General features: G+C 36.2%; 1 protein-coding gene across 1 annotated transcript in view; it reads right to left on the bottom strand.

Moving 5' to 3' along the window:
* Window positions 1–21,273, bottom strand: part of HECTD1 (HECT domain E3 ubiquitin protein ligase 1) — a gene marked incomplete at its 3' end in the record, with an annotated part of 63,173 nt that overhangs the window by 3,729 nt on the left and 38,171 nt on the right. The window contains exons 22-36 of the mRNA XM_082000148.1: window positions 20,769–20,935; window positions 20,410–20,586; window positions 16,829–17,665; window positions 13,426–13,647; window positions 11,609–11,742; window positions 9,333–9,489; window positions 8,269–8,491; window positions 5,622–5,676; window positions 5,199–5,381; window positions 4,648–4,858; window positions 4,476–4,561; window positions 3,198–3,325; window positions 1,156–1,357; window positions 874–1,011; window positions 13–620 (exon numbers count right to left, since the gene is read on the bottom strand). Of these exons, the coding sequence (XP_081856274.1) occupies window positions 13–620; window positions 874–1,011; window positions 1,156–1,357; window positions 3,198–3,325; window positions 4,476–4,561; window positions 4,648–4,858; window positions 5,199–5,381; window positions 5,622–5,676; window positions 8,269–8,491; window positions 9,333–9,489; window positions 11,609–11,742; window positions 13,426–13,647; window positions 16,829–17,665; window positions 20,410–20,586; window positions 20,769–20,935 (3,528 nt within the window). The remainder of the gene's footprint in view (window positions 1–12; window positions 621–873; window positions 1,012–1,155; window positions 1,358–3,197; window positions 3,326–4,475; window positions 4,562–4,647; window positions 4,859–5,198; window positions 5,382–5,621; window positions 5,677–8,268; window positions 8,492–9,332; window positions 9,490–11,608; window positions 11,743–13,425; window positions 13,648–16,828; window positions 17,666–20,409; window positions 20,587–20,768; window positions 20,936–21,273) is intronic.

Below are 21,273 nucleotides of genomic sequence, written 5' to 3'. Positions count from 1 at the left end.
GAAAACTCTTACCCCAAATCCTCTATGCTAAGAGGAGGCCCTGAACCTGACGGATTCTTCAACATTAATTCCTGTAGTTTTGTGTTCTTTTCATCTTCTGACAGACTTTTGTTGCTTAGAATTTGACGCCTTTTAATTGCAAGGTCCTTAATTTCTTTTAGAAACCTAGCTCTGTGTGGATTTACTAATTCAAAGTCTTCCCATGTTAAAATCCCATTAAACCAGGCAGGAGGTTTAGGTTTTGGTGGATCAAGAATAAATTCTGATTTGGAGTCTTCTTCCAGACTTCCTACTGACAAGGAATCATGCCCTTCTTCTGTAGAAGCCTCCGACTGACTTTCAGTACAGTGCAAGTCTCTGTCACCCCGTGATTCATATATCAATTTACTCATATTACTTTTAATGTCCCCCATACACATGAGTTTAAAAAAAGGCTTAGAAATGGGTAAATCCACAAGTCTATTGTCCTGAATGCATTTAGCCAAGAAAATTCCAAGGAAATGAAAGAGTTTGGTTATTCTTTCAAGTTCATCACTATCTTGTGGGAATGGTGCTGTGAAGAGTCCACATGATCGCTGTACATAGTAGCCAGGGGGTTTCAATCCACCACCAATATCAACCTGATTTAAAAGACACACAAAAAAAAAAGTTGCTGCTGTTAAAGGTGAATTTTATTTTATAGCTGTGCTGTTAAACTTATTTTACTCAACTACTCTGTTAAAAATAGAACACGTAAGCAAGCTATGGAGCAGAGTGGTCATTCTTGACCATGATGAGTGGCTGCACACCTATCATGTGTTCTTCCCTTTCCAGATATCTAGCTCATTTCTCTTTTACGCAAGTACTGAGTTTAAAATGCAAATTGAAATATACCTGACGAGATTCATCATCTGGAAAATCGTCATCACAAAGCCAAGCTCCCAAATCTGTCCTCTGAAATTCTGCTGCCACCAATGCATAGAATTCCAAGGTAGGACCCAGGCCTGTTCCTTCCTCCCCTAAAAACTCAACCTAGAAAAACATAAGGCAGGTTAATAATAGAAGAAAATCCTAGTGAAATGTTCAGTGTTGGTTGTGGAACAGGATATTCAATATCCTGGCCAGTACATTAGAAATAGCTAGCTAACCTCGCTCTGCTAGGCAGATATGCTTTACCTCTAGAACAGATTTTCTGTCTGCATGAATCTGCATGACATTTTCTGCCCACTCCATCAAGGATTCACCTCGCGGAACTTTCACTCTTTCATGTTTGAGGCGTCCAACTCTGAATTCTCCTGGATCATCACGTCGCACTGTGCTTGTGGTCCTTGTCCGTTCAACAGTGGCTTCACGTCTGTTCTGTAGCCATACAATTGCTCTGGAAAACCACAAAAAAACCTAGTTGTTTAAAATTTTGATGTCTATCAGCATGAAAACTTGAAAGTAGCCACTAAGAAAAAAGTTACCTTGTTAAGCACTAATTTTATTTTTTTTAATTATATACCAAAGTATTTCTCAGAAATATCTGAAATACCCAAATATGGGCTGCTTCGCATTTTATGAGTTCAGCAAACTACATATTTAATTACTGTGAAGGGCCAGCCATAACTTCTGATGTAATTTATAGCACCAGTGAAAACATACTATTCTTGAGCTTAATCACTATAGTTTTCCAATTAGTGGAATGAACAGAGGGCAGCATTTACTGTAGTACTTTTTTAATCACAGATGCTCAAAACTTTTTATAGACACTTACTACAACTTCCATTATATACTGCAAGGCAGTTGTACATCACCCCATTGATACTGACCAAGTTTACTTATTAGAGAAACATAGAACCAAAGCTGAAGTGCAATCATACCTATATAGACCCATATCAGTAAAGGAAGAACAGCCAGCTCTAATAGCAGTACTTATATGAAGTCAAAGTTTGAAATTCTTCTATGTATTGTCATCTATGCAGCAATAACTATTTACAAAGCTACCATCTGTTGGTTGTTTTAAAAGTATGGTCAAGTGTCATGACAGACACAGACAGAGTGTACACACTCATGTGCATGTACACAGCGTTCATATAGAGTTTTAAGAACTATTTCCAGTATTTTATGAGCTTAAAGCTCTTTACTTACCAAGTAAATAGCATGCAATGTTTCCTGAAGGATCTCTTTAAAACACAGTTTTTCTAAAACATTACCTCTTTTCAAAACAAAAAAAACCCATACAAAACAAAACACACCTAGTCCAGTTTTCTGGACCAATTTTCTGTAGAAGCTCAATCTTTCCATATTAAGATTTAAACTGATGTCTTGCAAGACAATACCTTTTCTTCTTTTCCTTTTTCTTTCTTTTTAAATGCCTCATTTTACACTCTTCATGAGTATTAGACACAACAGTAATTTTTGCAATTCACTGTCTACATTTTTCTTTCTCTTTGGAAAACTAACAAAGAAAAGCAGTCAAAAAACTCCACAAAAACTAAATCTTCCTTCTCATTAAGTAAAAGTAAGCTGGCAAAGAGGTTTACACTGTCTAGATACTCTCAAGGTAGTCACTGCTGCAGTCAAAATATTAAGGATTCCTAGGTAACAAAATGCTTTAGAGGGTATGGTTAAATGTTTCAATCTCTTGTTTTGTTACAGTTTCACTATGCAGCCAATACTAACTTTTGAAATAGCATCTTTCTGTTAGATTTTGTCTATTTTGTTAAGACTTTAGCAAATTAAATATAAATGAACCGGAACAAACAATCACCAAACCACTGTAGGAACTATAAAAATAAAAGGTATGTGCTTTTGTGTAAGTTTTCAAAAAACATTTCATTCACATTTATTTTCAGAATGTTTTTCGTTTCTTACTCCCTCATGCAATGAACTGCAACCCAATCAAATTACTGCCTGATATGATAACCTAGCTAGAGCTACACAAGCACATCTTCAGCTAAAGTTGAAAAATGAAATTTCTTCAAAGGAATATCCTGAATAATATCAAACAGAAGGTAGCCTACTCAACACAAACCTCTAACACAATGAACAAGGAAGTCCAAAAGTCTTTCTGAAGTTTTCCATCTTCTTCGCTTTTTTTCCTACTCTCTGAGGTGCTTTACATTTGGCAAGCAAAATCTATCTTGTTAGGATAAAGTCGTTCTGTGAATTAGTAATTTAAAAAGCTATCATATTAAAAAAAAAAAAAAAAAAGGAAGCAGTCTTTTTTTTTTTACCTTGATGCTCCAAATGCTGTGCATGTGAAGTACAACTGTCTTGTTTCAAACGGAATTAAGAAGGGACACTTGCTTGTTAGCTGCTCACACCAGTCTGGCAAAGCTCCACTTGCTAGTGCCAAGGGTTCCTGTAGTTTAATGCAAGGGACGGGGTGGGGGAGAAAATGTGTTTCTGATATTAGACTCAGGTTGTCCCAACAAGTTTGTAACTAAGTATATAGACACCCAAAACATTCAAGTATGGAGTTTTCACCTGTGCTTGAGCAAGTTTCTTCCTTCCCTGCAAATGACTTTTTTTTTTTTTTTTTTTTCCTTTTAAATGCTATGAATGAGAAATTCACAGTTTCTAGGACTCAAGAGTGGACACAGGGTGTCCACTTTGGCACAAACACACTAAAAGTTGTAGTAAATCTCTGGGATACATACTATTCAAAGCATTGTGGGGAGATCCGAGTATACAATTACCTGGAGAGAATTACTTCTGAGTTTTGCCCCATAGTAATTAGATATTAGCTCCTCAATACCAGAAGACACAAAAGAAACTTGGTGGTAGTAAAGATGACTCCCACTGAAATATTGCTATAGTCCCTTCTAAAATACAAGTATAATAAAAATTAAAAAAAGACTGCAGAAATTATTACTACAAAAATATTCAGGGTTCCTGAACTGCCTTTAAAAGAACACAAAGAAGTGAATTTTTTTAAAATTAATAATTAGGGCAGCTTAACTGTAATTAAAAAAACCTTCAAAAAGCACACAAGAGCCAAGCAAGTCAAGAATATTCATTTTCTTTAAAACTTCGTGAAAGTAAATGTAGTTCTACTGAAGAATTACATCTTAAAAGTTTTCTTTTAACGCATCTAACTGACCTGGTACCAAGAACACGTTTCCTAAACACTGTTTTTGAAAGCTTTATGTGCAACGTATAAGCAATAAAATGTTTGTGAATCGTAACACGATTAATTGCCGTTGAAACAACATCATCAAACAGACATACATACATGGTAACATTGATGTTTGGTGCAGAAAAAAAAAATTATTCTTCATAACCAACAGATAACAATTCTATAACAACTTTTTTCTTGGTATGTTTTTATTCAAACTAGCCTGTTCTTACAGAATTTACTCATCCGAAATATAAGTAAATACCGTATGAAACAATTCAAAAGTCAAAATGGCAAAAAACCTAATAATTTCAAACAAAGTAAGGAAGAGTATAAAAGAGTCTTAAAAACAATATTATATATATACATTGTACTTAGTGCATTAACATAGTACCTCAATCTGTTGCAGAATCTTTGTAGTAATTTTTTTGCTTGTGAATTCATCTGGTGGAAAGTTAAACTGAGGATGCTCATCTCCTTCTGAAAATATCAAGAGAAAATTTTTTTCCTTTATTTTGTTTTCATTAAAACATTTAAGAAGCTCTGCTGCTAGATAACTAACTAACCTTCTTGAGAAGTTCGTGCTGTGTAAGGGTCACTGGCAACTATATACAAAATGCGAAGTAACTGCAGAACATCTTCTACTCCACAGGAGTTCTGCCCACTGCCAGCTTTGGCCTGAGGTTGTTCCTTTGCCAAACTAAGGATATCAGAATTTTGAAGAGTAGAAATGGCCCCTTGACTTAATCCAGATTTTGATCCATGTTCACAAAAATCCTGTAAGAAAATAATTGTTAAGAATGAAAACTGCGTGTGTTACTATCTTTAGGATTGTGCACTCCAAGTTAACGGTTTGAAAAATCAGAATAGTTACCGTGTTTAACCTCAACACTTAGTTAAACTGTGGATCATTCAAATCATGATTCAAATGCATTTTAACATGACTACATTTAACAGAAGACATTAAAAAAAAGCTGCGAAGACTAAACTTGATATCAGCATGTGAATATTCAGCTTTCCTATCCATGTCATATCCCTCCTCCACAAGAATCTTTAAAGCTGCAAAACAAAGCACACAGCCATTCATAATAAAAAAAGTTTAGATGCAGACATATACCTTGTATGCAGCTATGAGCTGGGAACAATTTCGGTTTTTCCTAATACTTTTATTAGTGCCGGTTAATTTCCAGTGGCGCAGGAAAGCTGAGTCTGCATTCTTCTGCAGGTAGGTTATCAAGTCATTCTTTGGTAATTCATCAGTGCCAAGGTACTGCTCCACATGCTCTACTGACCAGCAACCCTACAACAGGAACCACCAAATGTTGGTTTTTCCTGATTGTAAAGTCTTTACGATTTCACATGCATTACATATTGTCTTTTTTAAAGAAGCATGCATTTACAAATACACTCACTCATATCTTTTAAGTAATTGAAAACGGTTAGTTTTTTTAATGTAGCATTTCAAAAACTGCAGTAAGATTTGTTTTGCTTTTGTTGAAAGAGCCGTAAAAACATATAAATGCACAGAATTAAGTCTTACCATTTTTCCACTTTCTTTCTCTTTATCAGAATCCTTCATTTCTCTGTACATGATTCTAGATACGAAAACAACAAGTTAATATTTCAAATTTGGAGCACATCCTCTACATTCTGAAGTTATACATTGACTTGTTAGACATCAATGACATTTAGATAACATGATGTAAACCAACAATAGCAGCTGCTCTTTGCTGCACAGAACATCCAGGATACCCTCATGCAGCAAAGATCTTAAACTCATATTTAATTTTCATGATGTTGATATTTATCTTGCAAGGTATTTAATTTATGTTTCTTTAAGTGATGTTTGAGTAGTCAAACAACCTTCATTGTGCAAATTGCCCAAACCAACTTCAGGTTCTTCGCTACACATGCACCAGTTCTTTGCAATTTTTAAGTTCTAGGGTAGTTTGCTGTGTATTAACTTAGGAGATACACACAATTATTTCTTATGTTTTCTAACCAGAAAACTGTTTTGTTACACCACACAATTTTTGACACAAGGCAACTCAAAAGTAGGTGCAACACACAAACACTGCTGAAATCTGAAATACAAAGTTAGAAAAACTGCAACCACCTTACTGCAGTTCTTGCTTTCATATAGGTTAGTTTTCTAGGATGACTGAAGTTACATTGGTGTAGTAAATGTAAAATCCACACAATCATACAGTCTTACAATTTCTGTCTATTACTGTAAAGCAAGTAAGGTCAAACTAGGGTAGAGAGAATAGTTGAGGTTGGAAGGGACCTCTGCAGTCATAGTCCAATATCCCTGCTCAAATGTTATGTTTAAATGGAATTTCCTGTATTTCAGTTTAAGCCATTTGCTTCTTGTCTTTTCACTTGTCACAACAAAGAAGAGTATACCCTCTGTCTTCCCTACCTTCTCTCACTGGGTATTCAAACACACTGGTAATAATCCCACAAGCCTTTTTTGCTCCAGGCTAGACAGTCCCAGATCTCTCAGACTCTCTTCGTATGACAGACGCTTTAAGCCCTTTAATCATCCTAACAGTCCTTTGCTAGACTCACTCCAGCATTCATCTCAGTCTGTCTTGTACTGAGGAGCCCTGAACTAGATACAGCACTCCAGATGTGTCTCACCAGCACTGAGCAGAGGGGGAAGATCACCTCCCTCAACCTTCCTAATGTAGCCCAGGATGCTGCTGACCTTTGCTTCCGCAGTGCATAGCTGGCTGTGTCCATCAGGACCCTCAGGGCCTTTTCGGCCAAGCTGCTTTCCAGCCAGTTGGCCCCCAGCCTGTACAGGCACATGCAGTTATTTCTCCCCAGCTGCTAGACTTTGCATTTCCTTTTGTGGAACTTCATGAAGTTCCTGTCTCCCCGTTTCTCTGATGAGGTCTCTCAGAATGTCAGCACAACCATCTGGTGCAACAATGATTCCTCCCAGTTTTGTTTTGTCTGCAAGCTTGCTGAGGGTCTGCTCTGTTCCATCATACAGTCCATTAATGTAGATGTTAAGTAGTACTGGACCCAGTATTGACCCTCGGGGTACACCACTAATGACTGGCCTCCAGCTGGACTTCATATCAATGATCATAACCATCTGAGCCTGGCAGTTCAGGCAGTTTTCAGACACTACCTAGTCCATACTTTATTTGTTTGTCAATGAAGGAGAGTTTTGAAAGCCTTGCTAAAGTCAAAGAAAATAACATCCGCTCCTTCTCCTTGTCCACTGAGCTAGTCATCTTATCATAGAAAGTTACCAAACTGCTTAAGAATGATTGCCTCTTCATAAATCCATGCCACCTACTCCCAATCACCTTCTTGACCTTCATTGTTTGAAAATGGTTTCCAGGACTATCTCCATCACCCACCCAGGGATGAAGGAGAGTGTGACCAGTCTGTAGCTCCCTAGATCTTTCTTGTCCTTCTAGGGGATAGGAATGACACTTGCTTTCCTCCAGTCCTCAGAATGTCCATGACCTTTCAAAGATAATCAAGAGAGGCCAGCTCTTGTGGGTGCATCCCATTAGGTTCGATGGACTTGTACGTCCTGTTTCTTTAAGTGTTCCCCAACCTTTTGCCCTTCACACCCCTGACCAGATTCAACTCTAGGTGGGCTTTGGCATTCCTAATCCCATACCTTCATGCTGGGACAATGTCTCTGTACTCCCCCCAGGTCACTTGACCCTTATTCCACCTCTTGCAAGCTTCCTTTCTATGTTTTGAGTTCTGTTGGGAGTTTCTTGTTCATCCATGCATGTCTCCTACTGCCTCGGCCTGACTTCCCACACATTGGGATGGCTTGTTCTTCAGCATGAAGGAAATGATCCTTGAAAAATCAATCATCTCTCCTGGACCTCTCTTCTCTCTCGGATTATATCCCCATGAGGTTCTTTCAAGGTGATCCCTAAGCAGACCAAATTCTGCTCTCTTGGCCAATTGCTTGACTTTTGAAATATTGTTAACAAGTCACAGTTGAGCATTAGAGGCTATGACTTTTTTTGTTTTGTAGTCACCATACTAGCTTTAAAACTAGTAAGAACATCCTGACATAAATGCAAGAAAAACTAATTTTAGCATTCCTTCCTACAGAGGAGGAAGAAAAACTTAACATAGTTTCACACCCGTTTCCTAATCAGTCACAGTGTTCTCTACAAAGAATAACAAACTTGTGAGCTTACGTGTATGTTGGCTCCCAAATACGTCTAAGTTTGTCAGATTTCACATTGCCATTACATGAAAGCTGTAACAATTTCTGTACATAGTAAAAGATGGTAGATCGAAAGTTTGTTAGGGGCAGTTCTACTTCTCGAGTTGTTCCAAGACCTGAAACTTTCAAGGTAAGCGCTAAACGTGGCGAAGGCATGCACTCAACCTCTTCCAAGAGTTCTGAATGAGGTGTACCTGTACATGAAAAATAATTTGAAAAGCCATTAATACAAAATATATAACGCATGACAACTTGACTTAAAGGTAATGAAAGTGGCTAAATAAGGAAGTGGGAAGACTTCCTGCACACATGCCAAAGAGATGATATGGAGCTGTAACTATGAACTGCATCTAAGGGCTGTAACTGCAGCACTTTCCCTAGGTGAGTAAAGCTAACAAGAATTTCTGAAATCCCTATTGATCCTTACGTCTCAATAACATCCCCTTTAATATTATTACAGCATATTCATTCTTCTTCTTATACACAGTATCTTCCTGTTGTATTAACTCATTTCAGTTCATCAAAATCAAAGACGGCTTGTTTCCACATAAGCTAAACCTACATCCTTTCTGTAATGAACACTGACTACACCCACACTGTTAAACAAGAATGAACTAAGGAGGAACATCAGGTGCTATGCTGCTGGTCGCACAGACTGCTCAATTACTGGATTAGCTTTCCCCTTGCCTCTGCTTTGGACTGTTTCAACAAGCCCTTTCCAGTCAAAGCTATTCTAGGTAGCTCAACACACAGCTTATTCCCTGCAGGTGGAACCAGATATAGCAAGAGATTTATCACTAATCCAAGTTAAATTCATGAGTATGCTTATTTTATACAGCACTTAATTTACTTTTCCCTCAATAATGCTTGGACCCACAGAGGTAGATGAAACTCTCATTCAGAGAAAAACCACACAGCCACAAAAGCATGTTGTACTGGTTAATAGTGATAGGATCCCCAGAGCTCAATGGGCTCTTAACTGTGAGTCTCCATCCTACAGCTAGATCAAGTATCACAAATGTCTTGTCAGCATACCTGGTGGAGGGATTTCTAGGTCAGTTGTCTGTTGAACATTAGTACGACCAGGTCGTGGGTCAAAAGCAGGAACCAGAGCAGAAAACTGCCGTTTCAATACATAATCATCATCCCATGTTCTTCTACGGCCTCCTTTGGTTTCATACTCCTCTTCTTCCTAAAAAAAAAGGAGTTGTTTTTTAGATTCTGCTACACAGAATCATTGGATCAAAAATGTAAAAGTTAGTTAGGGAATACAGCAGTCATGTAAACTAAAATTGACACAAAAGGTATCAAAGCTGGCACATAATAGTATTAGTTCCATTTAACTGGTCAAGCAGGAATCAAGAGAATTATCAAAACTGCAGGCATACAGAAATCAACATAAATGGGCTAACCTTACAACAGGTGTATTTACAATTTCTAGAAAGAATGAAACTTTCCATGAAGCACCAGAACACAGGGAAATATGGAGTATTGTAGACCAGGAAACTTGATCATAGAATCATCATAGAATATAAGGTTGGAAGAGACCTCAAGGATCATCTGGTCCAACCTTTCTCAGTAAAAGCACAGCCTAGAAAAGATGGCCCAGCACCCCGTCCAGCTGAATCTTAAAAGTGGCCAATGTTGGGGAATCCACCACTTCCCTGGGGAGATTATTCCAATGACTGATTGCTCTCCTTGTGAAAATTTTTCCTCTTGATGTAGATATTTTGTGTATTCCACAAACTTTGGAATATCAAAGATTCAAATAAAATCAATGGTGTCAAAAGAAACACATTAACTTTTCTGAAACCAAGAAGTACTTTTTTGAAAGCATATACATATATTGATATATAACAGACACACGTTTTATTTGAGATTAAATCAAACACCAAAATACTGCAACCATCATGGTGGGAAGAAATCTAATTTTCAATAAACCTTAGCAAGTACTATTGCTTATGACTTTTCTACAACAAGCTTTTAATCTGTTCAACTCCTCATTGAGGAGAATTACATAGTATATCAGAGGGAACAGGACTGGAACCCAAAAAAGGAAAATTTTCTTTTCCAGGTCTGATTCTTGCTGTGTAATCTTAAGCAAAGACTAATTTAGCTATTTCTGCTTCTTCCCATGAACAACATCAGTAACTCTATATAATAATTTCTGAAAAGTGATGAACAATCTATAAACTAAGTTTATTGTTTGCATTGTAGATCCATTTTAGTAGTACTGGCTTTTCTACTCCTAACTTCCTATCTTTCTGCAGAAGGTGAAATAAAGAAATATTTAGAAATGTACTTGAGTTTCTATTAAAAGCATAATTACACTAGGTTAAAATGCTAAACATTTGGGTTCAAATGACTAAAAGTTGTACATATTAATTACAAGAAGAAGCTTCTATAATTCCATAAAACAGTATTTACATATATGTTACAAAGCTAAATTATCATCTTATATTGTCTTATATTTTTCCTCTTAGACCTTGTAATATTCATTCTGGTAACTTCAATGGTGGTAGAAGACCAAGCTTTCATCGTATCACTAAAGAACCACCAAACAAAAAGCCAGAACTCACAATAGTGTAGGCAAGACCTATGTGGAATAACCTGCTGGGTTTTGCCTTGCCTATCTTTTTCTTAAAAAAAAAAAAATTTCCTCTGGCATTCTTAAATTATTACAGTTTGCTTCACTCAGGCCTACAGTTAAACGCATCCCAGAACTGTATCTTTACAACATTCATCAGCATATCCACAAAGTTATACTATTTCATTAGCCAGTGAACTACTGATCCATCATTTCTATTGCCTGTCAACTCGTTCCCAGGCTGTTTTTAAGATGTTATTTCTGACCTGTAGGGTATCAGGGTGTGCTGATATTCTAAAACACTTTTCTCTGGAATAAACGTTGAAGATGGTACAATCAAATCCGTACAGAAAGGGGACTGCCCTGTTAACTGTCCTATCCAGTGAGGCCTTGAAATTTTATCACACTCGTTTGAATGCATGAGAAAACAGCTTTCTTATACTCAGAACACATGCAAAGAGGGGGAAAAGGGACAATGAACTGTCTTCATAAAAGTAGTATTCAGTTTGTAGCCCCCAAAAAGTATAACATGATTTTAACTTTGGCATTTCATTTAGAGTCTTAATGGAGAGGTACTGCAAACTAGTGGTCCTAAAACTAAATACATTTGCTTTAATTAATGGAAAGATTATAGCTAGGACAGCGTATTGCCAAAAAAAGCCCTGTGGATTTTTAATGCATCTGTTAGTCAATTAAGATATCATCTATGCTAGCTATACTGTACCATAACTTCCTCATATTCTTGATCTTCTTGGTTATCATCTTCATTTTCGTCGTCTTCTTCATCTGGTTCAGGTAGATCCTCATCATCATCTAACTCCGCCAACAGAGTACTAGCTCGGCAGCTATCAAGAAAATCTATAATACATACATATATTTACACACAGAACAAAAGGCAAGAATAACTTTTAAAGCAAAATTTTGAAAATTAAATAGGAGCAGCGTTGGGAACAGTGAAAAACAAACCTCACTTAAACAAGAAAAAGAGAGAACTAAAACATTGCTTATGGTATAATAAGATTAAAAGCTGTGATAAAAGCATACACCTGACAAAGTCATGGGGTCTAGTCAATAGTTTAAACTAACAAAAGAAGCACTTAACATTTCTGTAATTAAGAGTGATCAGCAAGAGTGATCAGTTTCTCATCTGTTTCTATCAAACATTTTGCAATTACACTTATTTTAAATTACAAAAGACCACAAAAAAATGGTACGCAAATGTGTATTTTCTGATTCTATGTTTAATTAATTTTAAAAACAGGTTTGCAACATAATTTCCACTAAGAATGTGTGGCTTGGACCTCAAATTACAATGTAAAGGTCATTTAAAATAAACATTTTAAAGTTATAAAGATTCAGTTGCTAATTAATTTCTGTAACAAGAATCTGAAGACAGATATAAAGTTCAATTCCACCCAGCTAGTACTAAGACTTAAAAACTAATCTCCCAAAACCAGAGTAAAAGTTCACAGCAATTCAAGGTGGACTGGGATGAATCCTTGAACTTTTACATTTTTCTATACACATATAAACTATTTATACCACCCAAACATGCTCTGAATTGTTGCCAATGCCTCAACAGAAACTTTAAGGTAACTCTATTTGCCCAGTTGTTTAGGATAGATTTTAAGACTTGTCACCCAATTGAAATATCAAATTGAGACTTCAAAATTAAAAGAAATCTGGCATATGCAGATATCTTAATCAACCGCCTCCAAGCAGCTCAATTCCAATATCCACTGAAATTACTAGATATTCTTCAAGCAATTTCAACAGGCTACAGGAGAGGCAACAAAACAGAACACAATCTTAATCCAATCAAAATTTTAAACAAATCAAGTATCTTCTCTTTTGGAGAACATCTCACAATCCAAAAAAAATTTACATTAGGAAGTATTTTCAACCTAGTTAACTAAATCTTCTTTCACAGTATTCATATCGTGCAAATAAATTCTGTCCTAATGTCTGTTTCTAGCTTATAGGGCCCACGTAACTCTGGATGTTGTTCCTCAAATCATATAGTTCCATTCTCTGTGTCATTTTCATTTCTGTGTTCTTTCCAAATTTTTTGCAATTACTATTATGGTATTGAGATACCTGGAACCTCGTATAATATTTTAAGTGTACAATGTGCCTAATAGCAGAGGCTTTTCAATCACTGACTAATACAAGCTACCTCATGCTGAGCATGTAGCATGCCTACACAACACAATGAGAAATAACACTTTGATCTTAATTAGAGGTTCATATGCAAAATTTATTTGATTAAGGGAAAGATTAGAGTGCCTAAATAAACTATACCATAAATAATAATAACGTGGGGATAAAAACTGCTGAAAATAAAGACCTGAAAACATAAGGAAATACTACTATGTTAACATTATTTTACTTACTGCCTTACAGAACTACTAACATATGAACAGCTCAACTTTAAAATACTTTTCAGTAAATAAACTACTACATGAGAAAATCGTAACAACGGGAGAAAAGGAAAAATCATTATGGGAAGTCTGCTTATGTTCATTTAAAAATGAAACTTACCATATAAAGAATATTCTGCCTCCTGACCTGTATCGCTCTCACTAGATGTTGATGTTAGGCTAGTAGTTAGAGTATTACTAAGCGACTGACCAACAGATAAAACTGTAGTTGCTGTAGCTACATTGCTGCTGCTAGTAACACTGGATGTAGACATGGTCACTGTTGATGTGGTACCAGTTGTAGTCAGATTAGGAAAACTTTGGGCACCCATAAGAGGAGAAGCTATAGATAAAGATATGGTAAGATAAAATAAATGATTTGATGACTTGAAGAGCACAATTTACATGCATGAGTCCTGTGTTGAAAAATATATATTTGGGGTTGAAAAAATTATCAGGTGGTTATTTTACAATAAAGGATAACAGACTAAAGGGGAAGGGTTTCCCAGTGCAAAAGTGCACCCTACAATGCAGATGCCCACTTCTGAGCATATTCCCTTGCACACATTTAAAACAAGTAACTTTAATAAACAAATCCCCAAATCCCACTGTAAATTTGAAATTACTTCATTTCATTTTCAACACATAAAAAGTATTTCTGAAATCTGTTATCCCAATACTGTGCCTTTCTTTAAGCCTAAAATGTAATTTAAGCTCTAAATGGCAATGTAATTAAAATTATATAGGGAAAACAGTTTAACTATATATAAATGAATTTAGAACAGAACATAATAAGACAAATGTGAAACTTGTGATTTTAGAGCATTTTTCTAAAGTTGTTAATCAGCTCTGACTTGTTATTTTTCACATAACTATTAGCACATATCTTCATGATGGGTAACAAGCCTGAGTCGGCAGCACTGAAAGACAGGTAACTTAATACCTTACTTATGTTGGATGACTTACATTAATAATTTTCAGAATAAGCAAGAAACAACTACGAATTTACCTTACTGCACATTCAAAAAACCACAGTAAATGCATTTTAGTTAACAACTGAAACAAGACTGAATTCACTGTAAACTCAAGAGAAAGAATTTCAGGTAGTGTGCAGTAGACAACCAAGTATAATAAGTTATACTTTTGTGCAACTACACATTTACATCCCAGTCTTCAAAACATTCTCTCACATGCTTAGCTTCAAACACAGGAGGTTAATCACATGTTTGCACATGCAAATTTGAGAGTTTACCTATATGTAAATTTAAACCTTATGTTTTTCAATCTCTTTTCTAAAATTTATCAAATGCAAGTTTTGTAGTTTTAAAGTAAACATTTTCATTATTGCAGTTTACGTAAATTCTGAATTTCAGCCTATTATTATCGAGGCCTGCAAAGGTTACTACCCACGAAGAAGAATACAATAGAACCAAGATTCTTTGCCTAAGTGCATTTGGGAGCTTTTTGAGAAAAATAAATATTTCTATTTTCTGTTTCTATTTTTGTTGTTTGTAAGGTACTCCTTTTTTTTCGTCTTCCTTAGGAACACAAGTAGGAGTTTGTAAATAAAAATAGAAAAATACAAACAAAAAAAATCAGCAAAGGTGACCCAAGCAGGTATACTGCTCGATACTATTTCTATGCATGGGGAGGGAGAGAGTGAAGTTTAAATTTAGGGTTGTTAATAAGCCTATGCTCATCTCTACGAAAGCAGGGAAATTTTCCAAACCAAAAGGGTTTTCTTTCATTGTTAAAGAACTTGGAAAAACGTTCTTCAGTATTCATGTTTTCCACCCACTTCTTATTAATAAGAGAACTTTGCTGTTACAATAAAGAGAAAAAGCCATTAAGTGTCATCATTTCCTTTGCTCTGAATTCAAGAACAAATTGAAACTGGCTACCCTAGACACCACTTAAATCCTGACAAATACTGATGTTTTTAAATGCAAGCAGTGCAGCAAGTCCAGAAAGACTTACATCACTAATCATCATGATTTTACACTTGACTTTTGGGTTTGATTTTTTGTTTTGTTTTGGTTTTTAAACCTGAACAGGCCAAATAAAAATAATTTTTAAAAAATCCTATCTTTTTACAACGCTCTAATAAAACTTTGGTGAGATTACTCAAATTTAATCTCTGATCTCTTTTTGGATCACAAGTTCTATTTGTATAAAACAAAATAATTCCTACATGAGGGATAATTTTAAAGCACAAATATATTTTAATAGTAAATCCAATTTTTAATTTGCCACATTCTTATTTCCAACTTTAGCACTGTAGGGCATCAACACTCATGAAATCTGTTAAATATGCTGTTGAAGTACCTTACTATGTTTTTCAAAGGTCCTTGCTCTCTCTTGCCAGAACAAAACTACTTCAGAACTAGAGGCACTGACTATCCATTACTGGAAATCTTTCCTTGAGTATCTTACTTACATTTTTAATGCAGGCTGCAAACATTCCCCTCCCTGCACCTCCCACTCCCCCTTGTATCACAATATGAATGTAAGAATACATTAAAAAAATAATCTCCCCAACAAAAAAGAAAACACTATTAAAAAATTTAGAACTGCTAAAAGCAAACACCACATTTTTAAAATAAGGAAGCATAAAAGTCCTAGGAAAGTATGAAAGCTTAACAAGAAACTGAGTGCTTCATTCTGGGTTGGGTAATTTTACTTTTTCTAACTTGCCTACTTCATGAAATGCAGCTATAACATCACTGAACAAAATACCTAACACGGCTGGTTGAGTAACAACTCTGATGGGAACATGCTGAAAATTCGGAAGAGTGAACTCACTAACAACAAGCAGGTTTACTTACCTGCTAATACCTTGATCCTAAATATAACCTGAGAACATTCAAATGTTAAAGCATATATATAATCCCATTTAAATCATTGTAAACTACAAACTTAATATGCCTCAACAGTTTGCCAAATCTAAGCCTTAATATGACCGTAGCATCTTTAGAAAACGTACACAGTATTAGAGTACATTAAGTTATTCAGCCTGATAGAATGCAGGAATCCACTAAAATTTCATTATACTGCAGTTTACTTTTTTCTTTCTACTGTGTTCTTAGTTCTTAAGCCTAGAGACTTCACTTCATGTACAAACTGCCCGAAACAGAAAAATAACAGAAATAGGCAGATACAAGGTGAGTATGCAAAATCTACATAGATCAGAAAGCATAAGCATCCCACGTTAGCTACTGTTGCTAGTCCTCCAGCCTCTTGATCTAAACCTTACTCTCTCTCTTCCTAAGCATATAATAGGCATCAAATTAAAATTATTTTCTATTTGATGGGTACCACAGGGTAATCTGACATCACAAGGCAATGTAACACTTTTCAGCCCACATGAACTCTGAGCTCTTCATGAGCTCCACAGGTACACACAAGGTCCAGGCTGCCCTAAGTTCACTCCTCTATTAGACCAACAGAATCCAAACTTCTTTAAGACTAATAAAAGCCAAAGAAACAACAAAGGCTTCAACCAAAAATAAACACATCTTACTTACTTGCAGTACTCATGACATTTCTTCCCAAAGTATTAGTATTGTTATCACTGCTACTTCGGCTTAAATTCATGTTGTTTGTGGCATTGGTACGTGCTATGTTTGCCACTCTTCGTACAAAGGACTCCAGGCTGGAAGTTTCTCGAGATGATAAGTTAGGAACACTTGCACTGGAGCTCATTGGTGCCCCAGCAGCCAACAAAGAACTGACTGAGAGTCTGTTACTTGCTGAAGAGCTTAGAGGTCGCTGGGAAGCTGCTTCTTTATTAGTCAGTTCCGAGACTGAACTCACATCAGGAGAGCTTACACTAACAATTCCCATGGATATAGCACTGGACTCCCCAGTAGTACGTATTGAGTTATCAGGACCTAACTTCCTCTCTGTATTTTCATTTCCCATGTCCGCTGTTAAGGTGCTGGTGCTTGCACTGGAAGATGACCCTACTTCAGCCTGAGGCACACTATCAGCGGAAGACAGAACAACAATTGGTTCGTGGACGTCAGTGCCTGAAACTATATTTTGCTCCATTACACTTTCTGATCTCCGCTCCATTTTGGTCGAACCCAAGCTGATGTCGCTGCTACTGGCCACGCTACACACAGAACTGCTGCTTCCTTTTCTACTTGAGGAGCCTGCAGCAGCAGTCGTCTTGTCTGGACAGTTGTTTTTCACCAAGCTGCTCCATGACTGCGTTGTGCCTGAAACAGTGGATGAAACAGGTTTGGGTGATGCCGCTGAATCAGGGTCGTACCCTGGTGCAAGCTTGAGGTCAAACTTTCCTTCTGCGCCCATACGGTAAGAGTTAGAGCCACCAGCATCCCAGGTGACATCAATCCAGCCTGGAAAGGGACAGGAGTTTGTGAGATCCAGCAGAAAAGCAGACAGGAGCGTGTCAGACAGTAGCTCCACAACGTGGGATCAGCTTCTCATAAGGGCTGCATGTCTGAATTAATAAAATCTCTAAATAACCCTTAACGCCAATTAAAAAGGAAGTGTTTAGATTTAAACAATTCAGTATTTTAAAATGTTTTTAACACTGAGGCAGCAAGCATGACCAGCCTCTATCATCAGGGTCCCAGAATCCAGCCAAAAGTAAAGTTTCCTTCAAGCAGGAACCTGACCTATTAGGATCTCTCACAATGTTATTGTTAGATTCTCTAATATCAGCAAAGTATATTAAAATGTATCATCATAACTTTATTAACATCTTTTTAAAAATTCTATAATTTTGCAATGTTTTTCTTTGTTGGATACTTGTGTATGAGCATATGTATGCGACAAGACTCGTTATGAAACTGATTACATTGGGATTTCTTATTCTTGCTCTGTGACATGAAAGAATTAATTTACTGATACTCAGCTTTTTAGTTCAATAATTTACACAGACTCATACATTTCTTATTCATAGGAAAAGTCTTACGGCAGTCAGGTAAGGACTACTTCAAGCAAGATTTCAGGGTTACAAAAAGAAGATGTTTCATAGAATGAAACTTTATGCTGGGACCAAAACAGTACTGAAAGGAGATGCTACTCTTCGATTCCTTCATTAAATGATTATTTACAGCACCAGTATTTTTTTAACAGATAAAAGTAATAAATCTGCAATAATGAGGGCAACATGCAAAATTTAGCTAACTAGGACAGAAATAGGGGCAAAACAGAATTTATTTTTGCTTGTCTGAGTATGTACCACAATCTCAGAGTCACCTATAAAAATTCCTTCTAGTATTTCTCATTGTATGTTAACTGTAACAAAACTTGATGTCTCTATTTCAGTTCATACACATGTTCTTTAAAAACAAAATCTCTAAAGCTCAGTCATCTTCTGTAACAAGTTGTCAGGTCCAGATGTAAGCACACGTTTTTCTTTAATAAAATAGAAAACAGCTAATTTGAAGTAAAATACTCTTTTTTTTCTGTGCCAGGTGTACTTTTACCTTATAACTATGCAAAAGTCATCACTTCTAGACCAAAACAGGTCTAGAAGGTCACAGGCAATTTTCTATTTAGAAATACCACTCTGGAGGAAGAGTATTTAAAACATATTAAGTTTTCAGATATGATAAGTAGACATTTCATCCCCACATGAGCAAGTTTAGATCACATTATTCTTGTATGGTTTTATTCCATCTTCATGAGCTATATCTGAGTAGCTTCATGTCACTAAACCTTTGAAGGGTAAAGTTGTGAAGCAAGTCTGAATTTTTGCCTTTCTACAGTTTATTTGCCTTTCTTATCAAATACAAAAAAAAAGAAAGAAGTTCCATACTGTAGTTAAACAGTATCATTTTTTCCCCTTTATGAATATCTGAACATGGTATTACATAAAAGCATAACTAAATAACTGTTCTTGTTTTGTATAGTTCCTTCTCCTAAAATATTAATTACAAACAGCTTTAAATCTGCACAATTTTTAAATACATATTATGTACTTGGAGTCTTACTACCCCAGCATTACAGTCCTAAAACAACTCAAGGTTTGTCTTAACTTGTGAATAATGACAAAAAAGTCAATGGGATACTATGTTTAAAATTCTATTTGAAAGACAACTGTGACAGGAATAAAAGTCTGCTGATAAACATTTTATATTGTTTGGCGTCACCATTTGATACACAAACCTCAATTTCACCTATGCTTAAACGGGAAAGTTTTACCAGAACATAGGAATGAAAACACTAATTTAGTAGAATACTACTCACCAACAATACCTAAAGTCTTCAAAGTGAGAATGTAGCTATGGATACTGTAGCATCTGATAAGAACGATATACAGAAGACTGAAGAACTCCCTACAAGCTATACTGAATGGCTTAAATAAGATTCAAAGTTTTAAAACATTTTAAGACATTGCCCTTCGGACATTTCTCCATGTTTGAGAGCTGACAATTCAACAAACTAGAAGAAATTTAAAAATCTGGCTAAGAATAAGCTCAAGAGTGGCTGAAGATGCTTCAGAAACAAGGCAAGTCTTACATACCCCAAAACAGGGAGAAAGGGGGAAAAGTGGAAAGTATGTTCAAGCTGACAAGATCATCACCTCTTCTGGACCCTCTTCAGTATCTTACCTTCCTGAGCACTGACTACCCTAGCTGTTGCAGATTTTTATTTTGATCCACAGGTTAATTACTTTTCATGCTTTTAATTAAAAAAACCAAACAACAACTTGATCCCAATGAAGCTAGCAAGGTAGGAAAGGTACAGGATATAACAAAAGTCAAGACGAATATTGCAAATGCTAAGCTAGAAGAAATGAAGAAGGTAATTATAGATTTTGCAGGCCCAAAGCTTAATTAAGCAGTTTGTATCAATCACCTTCATATACTTTTTCGTAACAGATGTCTAAATAACAATTTGGTATTTTAATTGAGCAAAGCTCTAAAAGTTTCATTTACAGCAAGAAATTTTTTCATGCATTAAAATGGACTTTCACAAATGGACCACAACAACTGTAGTATTTGAGTTCCTTCTCCCCCGAACATTTAAAATTTCATCAAGACACTACAAAGGAAATACTTTAATGCTACCAATTCACATGAACTAGTCATGCTACAAACATTTACAAATTCCAGCAATTCATGCTCACCATTATGCAATTCTCCTGTAACAGTGCCTTCACCCTGTGGGCTTCCATCCTGATCTCTCCATTTCCAGTCGATTCCTCTGATTACACGAGCTCCTGGAACCATATATTTCAACACCTGAGAACGGACCAGACGTCGCTGCCTTCGCAGATTTGCTTCAGCTTCTTTAGCAGCTTTTCCTACAAGAAATGTAAATTGGAATGAAAAGACTTAAAAGAATTCAATGGGGAATGATTTTGAGCTTAAGTTTCTAACCAAGTTCCATTGCAAAAGTTAACCTGCTTTTTCACACCGATTTTTATACTGTATGTTCATAAGCATTTTAAGAGAACAAGTAAGGTGTACACATTCTTTCTCTTACCCAGCTGATCTTCACATACTCCATTCACGGTGCCATAAAGTTCAAATCCAGACAGGGAGAGGTAGTGTGTTTGCCCACTGGCATTCTTTCCCATCTGTTTTATTCTAACATGTCTCCAACCTTGTTTCTCATCTTTTGGAGGATCTAAGGGCCATGTTGCTGTAGACCTTTAAGTTTATTAGAAAGGGGGTGTGGGTGGGGGACAAAAAAGAAAAGGGGAGGGGGGGGCAAAACCAGAAAGCTTAGTACCAAAAGCAGACAAACCCACAATGTTGATCATGTATGGATAAAAATCATAAAACTACCAAGAATGCAAGATACATAAAACCTATTAACATTAGGGACAAACTCTGGATGAGTGCTAGTGTTACTATTTTCTAAAAAAAATATCGATTTTTTTTTTTACAATGATGGAAAAGCACAAATCACAGAATCACAGAATCACCGAATCACAGAATCACTAGGTTGGAAAGGACCTTCAAGATCATCAAGTTTAACCATTAAT

Source organism: Phaethon aethereus (genome assembly GCF_964289735.1).
Source record: "Phaethon aethereus genome assembly, chromosome: 5".
NCBI lineage: Eukaryota > Metazoa > Chordata > Aves > Phaethontiformes > Phaethontidae > Phaethon > Phaethon aethereus.
The sequence above is the reverse complement of the archived record's forward strand: the minus strand, read 5'-3'. Positions and strand labels throughout refer to the sequence as shown.